General features: G+C 41.1%; 1 protein-coding gene across 1 annotated transcript in view; it reads left to right on the top strand.

Annotated features, from left to right (window-relative positions):
• Positions 1-10000, top strand: part of LOC143018636 (uncharacterized) — an 838227-nt gene that overhangs the window by 685363 nt on the left and 142864 nt on the right. Inside the window, exon 5 of the mRNA XM_076174189.1 lies at positions 7478-7527. Within this exon, the coding sequence (XP_076030304.1) occupies positions 7478-7527 (50 nt within the window). The remainder of the gene's footprint in view (positions 1-7477; positions 7528-10000) is intronic.

The raw sequence follows: 10000 nt of genomic DNA, 5'->3' as shown, positions 1-10000 counted from the left end.
TCGCGTCCCTTTCTCCCCATTTTGCCGAAACCTTGCAATGACTACACCTCTCTACTAAACCCCTGTGGATCTATACACCCCTTTGTTGAGAAGAATCTGTGATGACTCCAAGATACGTCTGTGGAGATCCCTTAGGCGTCTGTGGACACCCTGAGAGTAGTCTGTGAAGACCACTAGATGCGTTTGATGGAACCGCTGAAGGCCCCGTCACCCATTCAAGATTCTTGTCAAATGTTGTGAGTTTGAAAAGCTGGAAGACGACTTCGCTTACAGTATTCCATACTTCCCCGAAGACAGTTAAATAACGTGTCTAACAATCGTATAGGTTTGACTTTTCATAGTTCGTCATTCAGCTTCTCAATATATGACGCAAAGGTGATTTGACATTTGTAGATTCGAAAAATAAAAGATCGTAAACGAAGTCGTTTCTACTCAAACGAACTCAGTCGCGAAAGTATGACGGGGGCTGAAGGGTGTCTGTGAAGACCTCTGAAATCATCTGTATAGACACCCTTCCCTTAGACTCGTCTGTGGTTGAGAAGAGTCTGTGAGGACTCCTAGTTTCGTCTGTGGAGATCCCTTAGGTGTTTGTAGAGATCTCTTAGGGTTCTGTGTAGACCCCGAGAGTAGTCTGTGAAAACCACTAGGTGCGTGTGATGGGATCCCTAAGGATATCTGTGAAGACCTCTGGAGTTGTCTGTGGAGACTCCCTCGACTCGTCTGTGGAGAGACCCCCAAGTGTCCTGTCTGTTTTCATACTCCCATCGGCGAAGCTTCTGAACTCTTCTGTTTTTATTATTCTCCGGCATGGGGACAGCGGCGTCCGCGTCGCGTCGGTTGACAACATAACACGGGGCAGAGTGTCCTCCTGGGTGTGCCGGTTGACTTGTCTGGGGCGGGATGACCAGGTGACTTAAACGGGAATATGCTAGACAGAGGCTGAAATTATGCCAGGTAACGCTAAAGTTCCTCACGTTCGGTTCCTGTTATTTTATAGGAAAACGTTAGATTTAGCAGTATGCTTAATTTTACGTAATTATGTTAAATTTAGCATATGCTAAATCTAGTCACCCTGGTCTGGGGAACTTTGAGGTTACGGTTCACCAGAACCAGTTACTGGTGTCAGTCTTCTGGAGGAGGAAGAGGAGGGGGGCGTAATCAGTCACCAGACGATTTTATTCACCTGGAGATTGAGCCCTTGGACCTAAGCCGGTTCACGATGGATCAGTGGCACGGTGGGACACCTTCTGTTGTCCACACGTTTCTTTGTGGCCTTGGCTTTGGTGTCCAACACCATCAATACGTGAGCGACCTCCACATACTCTTGTTATTGAAGAACACCGGACAGTTTTAGTCATCCGAGGGGGTGACTCCTTGGTCTGATTCAGACCCTCATTCAGACCAAGTGACCCATGGTGACGTTACTAAAATCATTTGCCGCTTGGTTCGAAAGAAGGTGTATTGGGTCACCGAATTGAAAGGGTTAACAATACCAGAGACTACGATCGGTGCGATCCATCCAGTCATCTTCAATACAGTGACGCCCGTGGACCATTGGCTCGTGCTAAACGGCTCCAGGCCATCTTATTCAGTTGAGGGTCAACCCTCCCTTGGTGGAAGACGATCTCGATCGAGACCCAGTCTCCCCGGGTCAGACCCTAAGACGAACTGAATCGTCCTGTGGAAAACAGAACAAAATATACTAAATCCGTCGACGTGTTGAATGGGTTGTGTAATATTGGGCGGGGGAGGGGAGGGCGTTGATGTTGTCGATGTGGTCATGCTGTGTTCGAAACCGTCCACTCTGGCGCGGAATATGGTGTCCTGGAAAAAAAAAAAAAAATCTGATCACATACAGGGAGGTAGGGCTTAGGAACGACGTCACGTCGCCCTGTTCGGTGTCCGAAATCAGGGAAAGTCGTCATCTCGTCATACTGGAATTTGATGTCATTTTCCACAAAACCGGACAATTTGTAAACATAAGATTTGAGGCCGCATGTCATCTTAACATAGCTAGAATTGGGCTTATAAAGTTTGACTTGTTGAATTTATTCAGATGGCTTAATCCCCTGTAATCCACGAGGACACAGAATGGGTTTATCTAAACCGAATAAAATGCTATAGCTTAAACCAAGACAAATTAATTGACGCAAATATTATGTCCTTAAGTGTGAAAGAGGGTAAAGTGAGGTTAGGTTAAGTAGGGTCTAGTTACATGAAGTAAGGAACCCACATGCAAACAAGAACCAATGTGTGTCCAAATTTATGTTGCCAACGTGTGACCGACTTTAGGATAGGGTGCTTGAGGCGCATCCCGTCTCCTGTAGCGAAGGTATGAAGCACCACATCACACTTGCGGACTCTTTCGTCCAGCTAGGTCAAGTACTCGTGAGCTTTGGGTGGACGTGTCCGTAGCAGGGTGACCAGATCTAGCATAATTATGCTGAATTTAGCATGTTTTCTCAAGAGACAATATATTAATGAAAAGATAAAACAGAAACGGAACGTATTAAGAGGGGCAAAAGGTGTAGTAATATTTTGGCCAATCTAGCATGATTTCACTGATGTCTAGCATAATTTCAGCTGATGTCTAGCAAAATTTCAGCCGATGTCTAGCATAACTTTTAGATTACGTCCAGCATGATTTCGACTGTCTAGCATAATTTTAGATGATGTCTAGCATAATTTCAGCTGATGTCTAGCATATATATTTCTGCTTGAAAGATCCGGTCACCATGGTCCTTAGGCACATACCTCCGTAGCACATAACAGAACTCCATAACGCCCAACTTCCACCCCTTTCCGTCTCCTCCACCCTCCTCCTCCTCCTCCTCCTCCTCCTCCTCCTCTTCCTCCTCTTCCTCCTCCTCTTCATCCTCCTCTTCCTCCTCCTCACTCACATCCACCTTGACTTGATATAATCCCACTTCCCAAGTTACCCGACTCTACCAGCACCCACGAGAAAAAGGGGGGAAGAAAAAATCCCCCCATACACGTCCTCCCATGTGTCCTTCCTCATCCCCCCATCACCCACCCACCCTGGGGGGAGGGGGGATCCATCCTCATCCCTTGCTGCTATAAATCAAGCTCCTGCGTGCCACACTCCTCCCCCCCTTTCTTTCGTCCCCTCCCTCCCTCTTTTTCTCCCCAACATGTAATCTCTTCCGTATGATATAATCCTACACAAACATCCTTCGTACATAACTGCACACACACACGTACAAACACACATGCACAGACACAAACACACACAAACACAAACACGCGCGCACACACATACACACACACACACACATACACACACACACGCACACACACACACACGCACACTTACACACACACACACACACAAACAAACACAAACGCGCGCTCACACATACACACGCGCGCGCGCGCGCGCGCATGCACATACACAAATACGCGCGCACACACACTTATACACATATTTTATATATACATATATACATACATAAATACATACACACACACACAAACAAACACAAACGCGCGCTCACACATACACACGCGCGCGCGCGCGCGCATGCACACATACACAAATACGCGCGCACACACACTTATACACATATTTTATATATACATATATACATACATAAATACACACACACACACACACACACATATATATATATATATATATATATATATATATATATATATATATATATATATATGTATGTATGCAAGCAAGCACATCACCGTGATACGAAAATGCAAAATAACCCCAGGAGAAGAGAAACTTGTAGACAGTAAGTACTTTCGTATATTACATCTTCATTTAGTCTGAAGATGTAATATACGGAAGTACTTAATGTCTACGAGTTTCCCTTGTCCTGTGGTTATTTTGCATATATATAATATATATATATATATATATATATATATATATGTAAAATACGCACGCAAACGCACACACACACCCGCACGCACGCACGCACGCTTCCTAAAAAAACTTAGCCGCTGAGGATGTTCCACGATGATGAATAGAATCACCTGGCACCAGCCAGAGGAAAAGAGAAAAATGTCACTCGGGACGGAAGGGAATGGAGACAACCGCGCCGGAAGTGGGATCCGGGAAGCCAGACGAGGGTGGGCGGGGCGGGAGGGGGGGGGCAGGAAACGTCAAGGTGGTCTGCAGAGGGGGTCGGGGTGGATTGAGGGTCCTTTGGGAGAGAGAGAGAGAGTGAGTGGGAGAGAGAGAGAGAGAAGGAGGGGGGAGAGGGAGACAGAATATGGAAGAGAGAGAAAGAAAGGGTTGGTAAAAGGAGATGAGAGGTGGAGGGATTTAGTGGTGAAGTATTGAAAATAAAAACGAGAAGAAAATGTGAAAGAAGGAGAATGGGAGCTGTGATGTGTATTATTGTGAAGTGGAAAAAAAGATATATTGATATAAATGTATATTATAAGGGTGGAGGATATTAGTCTTATCTTTGTGTATAATTATGAAGGAATTAGCGAGAGGGGAGTATATTTGTGGAAAATAGGAACTATTGTAATTAAGAAAATAACGAGGGTAGAGGATATTGATGTAAATTAGTTTTGGTGTATTTTAGCGGGAAAGATACCTAGGGTAGAGGATATTATTAGAGTTATTATTGATTAATGTTAATTAAGGGGAAATGCGAGTGTAGGATATTAATTGATTTTTTTATATGTGATGAAAGAGCGAGAGTGTAGGATATTACTTTAGCTATGGCATATTTTCCTGTGGCAAGTAACTAGGGTAGGGGATATTGGTTTGAGTGTGGCAGAGGGTATTAGTGTGAAGAAGTGTACAGGATATTTGTGATTTTTTCAATGTTATTTAGGAGGTATTTGTTTGATTATTGGTGTATAAATGAAACGAATACCCGTTTAGAGGATATTGATCTCGGTTGAGACTGATGGGAGGGAAAGTGGGAGAGGAGTCTCAAAATAAATAAACAAATAAATAAATAAATGAATAAATGAAGAAAAGAGGGACAAGGAAAAAGAGGAAGAGACAGAAAGAGACGAACCCTTACTCTGCAATGATGTCATTTGAATATTTCATTCTGGTTAATTTGAGACGATTTCATTCATCCGAAGGTCGTACATATGGGGGGCTTGAACGGTACAGACCCCATGAGGGGGAAGAAAAACAGAAGGAGGAAGAGGAGGAGGAGGAGAAGGAGGCTGTAGGAACAACACTCCTCTCCTCTCCCTACAGCTGGATAAGATCACGCAGTGCTAACCAGAAGAAAGTCTCAGACGTATCCCATCTGGATTATGAGTAAAGAGTGTGGATCTTCGAAAAGTTCACGATATAGGATATCAAGGACAGGTGTACACCAGTGGTTGTTGTCCTTTGTATTATTGTCCCAACCCGGGGAGGAGTGGGTGGGGAAAAATTAAGAGCACCTTAGTAGCCTCTGACCTCCTCCTATCCTCTTCCATCCTCCCCTCTTCCCCCTTTCCCCTCCTCTCTACCTCTTTTCCCTCTCATTCTTTAGTATTATGAAGTTATTTGGATTAGTTCAGATCCATCGTATTAGCCACTTTACATTACTTATATATTTGTTTATTTATTTATTATTTATTTATTTATTTATTTATTTGTTTGTTTATATTCATTTAAGGATAATTTTTAAACATATATCCTCTCTCTCTCATCCACAAGGAGCTGAGGTGAAAGGGAAACAAATGACTAACGTATGGAACTGAGATGGATTGGAGTTGGGTGCATGCCTTGGCTGGCTGGCTACTCCCCCCTTATAAGGGGAAGCCTTTTGATATACAAATTTATGCATTCATTTATTTATTGGCTGACTTCTTTATATAGGGGACGAAGCCTTTGGTATACAGATAGAATTCATTTATTTATTTATTTGTGTACTTATTGGCTACCCCCCATATAAGGTGGAAGAAGCCTCGTGGTAAATCGATATATCTAGTTATGTATTTATTTGTTCATTTATTTATTTATTTTATCTATCTTTTGGCTACCTCCCTTTCTTTGTATGGAGAAAGAGGCCTCTTGATATATAGGTAGATAATATTTATTCATTTATTGGCTACTTCATTTATAAAGGGAAAAAAGCCTCTTGGGACATATATAAATTTAATTATGGATTTGTCTCTTCATGTATTTATTTATTTCATTTATTGGCTACCTCCCTTACTGTATATGGTAAAAGAAACCTCTTGATATATATATATATATATATATATATATATATAATATATATATATATATATATATATATATATGTATATATATATGTATATATATATATATATATATAATATATATATATATATTATATGTATATATTTATATGTATATTTATATATATATATATATAATATATATATAATATATATATGTATAATATATATATATAATATATATATATATAATATATATTATATATATGTGTATATATATATATATATTATATATATATATATATATATTTTTATATTTTTTTTTTTTTTTTACTTATCCTTATTAATTGATTGAGTTATTTATTTGTGTATTTATGTTTGCCAGAGAACGTGAGTGAAAAGGAGTGTCATTAAGTATGTAAGGGTTTCAAGGCATCGGGGAAGGAAAGCCTCTAGGGAGTCTAGGGTAACCAGAAGAGTTGATTGGAAACAATGAAATCCAGTGAGATCAAACCTTCCAGGAAGCTTGGAAGACCTTTCCAGAAGACTGGATAAGACGGTCGGAAGACAAGAGCGGATATTGCTTGGGGTGGGGGGTGGGGAATGTTGAGTGGTTCTCGCTACGTGGAACGGGTTTATGAGTTGCTATTTGCTGCGTTTATTTCATGAGCTTTTAAACAGTGTTCAGTTTTTTTTTTTTAATGGGTCGGAGGGTCCTATGAAAAGAAATGTCCCAAAGCAGGGGAAGTTGAAAGGTTTTCATTACGTGGAACGGGTTTATGAGTTGCTATTTCCATTGTCCATTTCATGGGCGATTTAACAGTTTATTTATTTATTTATTCATTTGATGGGCCGGAGAAAAGAAATATTCCAGAGCAACCTCCCTTTATCTCCCCCTCCCTCTACTCGACTGTTTGAGGATTAGAGGGGGGCTGTCTTGAACTGGTTAGGTTAGGTCAAAGATGAAAGAGATATTGAGAAACGATGTTTTCTTGGAAGGGCATTGTCTCATGACTCTTTGGATATAAGATTTTTTTTTTTCCTGAAAAGACTTTTCTTTTGTTTATATTTTAGTTTTTCTTTTGTTTTCATTTGTGTATTTTTTGTTTTGTTAATCCAGCTACTTGCTTTATTTGCTAAACGCCTATTCATCTATTCTGATGTACTATTACCTATTTTTCATATATCTATATTTGCCTATAATTAATTGATGAATTGATTAATTTACTTATTTATTTATTTATTGCTTCATTAATTCGTATGGTCGACCCTTACCTATCTATACACAAAAGCTGAAACATAAATTTGAAGTGTTTCTTTTTTCTTGTTTCAGAATCAGCTTGGAGATCGTAACCTGAAACTTTTGAAGCTTCAGATAATCAGGTCAGTTGAAGTCAGGGACTCGTTCAAGGACACGAATTGGTTGCAGGGAGCAGTGGAGAGAGAGAGAGAGAGAGAGAGAGAGAGAGAGAGAGAGAGAGAGAGAGAGAAAGAGAAAGAGAGACATGTGTGACTCACCACAACTGTCTTGGATCACGTCTTGGAATCGTGATCGACAGCTATTACCCTCCTGGATGAGAGCTCGGAGTTCATATATGACCTGATCTAGGGATAATGGTGTCATTAATACACACACACACACACACTCACACTCACACTCTACCTGCTTGCTCGAAGTTCAGGAACGCTGTCATTTTCAGCCCTGGACAGGACTCGAATTCGGATCGCTGAGTTAGCGGTTGAGAACGGTACCACCGCACGCGCGCGTGAGTGTGTGTACGTGCATGTGTACGTCCGTGTGTTTTATGCGCGTGAAACATGCAAGGCAGAATAGTAGGCCCTACGCTTGTTTTCTCCCTCCCCCTTGTATTTAGCAAACTATTGAAACGACCACGTACTATCACCGTACATATTGCGCACCACTATTACTATCACCACCACCAGAAACCTTTGGCAGTAGTCTCCAGAACACCGCCAGGGAAAGTAGAAGAAGGACTCGGAAACGTCGCGAAGAAAAATGAACGTCGATGTAAACAAGCTTGAAGGGGAAAGGGGAGGGGGGAAGGGGTGTGAAGATGGAGGCCAAGGGTGTGTCGGGAAGGGTCCTTGTTTCAGCGTAAGGAGGAAGGGGGAAGGGGGAGAGGTGGGAAGGGAGTGAACAGATGGAGTGACAGCCTAAGGGTCTTTAGCCCGGGAAGGGGCGGAGAGTCATCAATGGGATGGATGAATCAAGGAGAAAAGGAGGCTTAACACATTGGAGTTGGGATTTTTTTATATATTTGTTTTATATAATTGTTTGTTATTTTATTTTATCTGTTTTTATTTTCATTAATTTGTTTACTATTATTAATATTGTTAGTATTATATATATAATATATATGTGTGTGTGTGTGTGTGTGTGTGTGCGTGCGTGCGCGTGCGTGTGTGTATTACTTTTTCTTTTGTGTCCATAGGTCAAAAGACATTCTTGATCGATCGAGATCCAAGGTAAAGAAAGTAGTTTAGAATTAACCAGAATAAAATGTAAACATCTCACCATTGGAACGAAAAGGTGTGAGCAATTGGAGTTTCCTTAGCTGAATAAAATCGCCTGGCGGCAGCCAGAACATACAAAGGAACTGGTGTTTTTTTGTGTCAGCTATATTTAGTGCATCTCTCTGATGACTGTAAGTCTCAAAGCATAATAGAATGATACGTGCCTGTGGTCCGTAGGGGTGTCATTAGAGTCCGTGAAATATTGTCTATAAATCATATGCAGATAATTCTCCGTTGGAGTTTAAATGGAAGTAAGTTGTAGCAACAATGACGCATTTTACATAATATAGAAATCTGGCGATAGACGATTTCATTCATAAGAATATAAGAATGGAGGAGACTGCAAGAGACCATAAGGCCTACACTAGGTAGTTCCATGTCCCGTACCACCTGTCATCCCCATCCATAAAGTTATCTAACCTTCTCTTAAAACAACCGATAGTTTCAGCGCTCACTACATGGTTACTAAGAGGGAGTTTTCACGGTCACGGTTCGTCGAACGCGGTTCGACAGACACGTGTTTAAAGTGATGTGTGAACGTGTGAACGGGGTATTTGGTTGTCGAACACGTTGTTCGACAACCAAATACCCCGTTCACACATCACTTTAAACACGTGTCTGTCGAACCGCGTTCGACGAACCGTGTAAACCCCCTCTAAGTCTATTCCATTCGTTAATCAATCAGCTGATAAACCAGTTCTTAACTATTTTCTACTTAAACTTGAACACGTCCAATTTAAACCCATTACTCGGCCTTGGGAGCTCATTAGCGGTTTCATCCTGGTCATCGCCAGGCGATTTTAATCATCGTGCGAGAGGGGAAGTCGCTTAAGTTGGGTTAAGGTCGTCAAGGGGATTAAAGCCAAAGGAAGAAGGTCGAAATCGGGAGTTAGTTAACTCACGAATTCCTTGTAACTTCCTTCTCTAGTTAATAAAGAGAAAGGAAGAAGGTTAAGATCGCGAGTTAGTTGACTCGCTAACCTACTTGTCCTGGCTTCCTTCTCTAGCTAGTAAAGCGAATGGAAGAAGATTAAGATCGGGAGTTAGTTAACTCACTAACCTACTTGTCCTGGCTTCCTTCTCTAGTTAGTAAAGCGAAAGGAGGAAGGTTAAGATCGGAAGTTAGTTAACTCGCTAACTTCCTTGTCATGACTTCCTTCTATAGTTAATAAAGTTGTCTAGTGTTAAAAGGGGTACAATATATGGAGTTCCACACAAAAGAGAGATAGATACTGGGTTAAGCTAGTTTTCAAACACGATTAAACTCATTTCCAAACTGTCATAATTAATCCACCTACTTTGTATTCAGAAATTGTGGATT

Source organism: Oratosquilla oratoria, chromosome 35 (genome assembly GCF_046742065.1).
Source record: "Oratosquilla oratoria isolate Oo_2021 chromosome 35, ASM4674206v1, whole genome shotgun sequence".
NCBI lineage: Eukaryota > Metazoa > Arthropoda > Malacostraca > Stomatopoda > Squillidae > Oratosquilla > Oratosquilla oratoria.
Note: the sequence above shows the minus strand (reverse complement) of the source record. Positions and strands in the feature narration are given on the sequence as shown.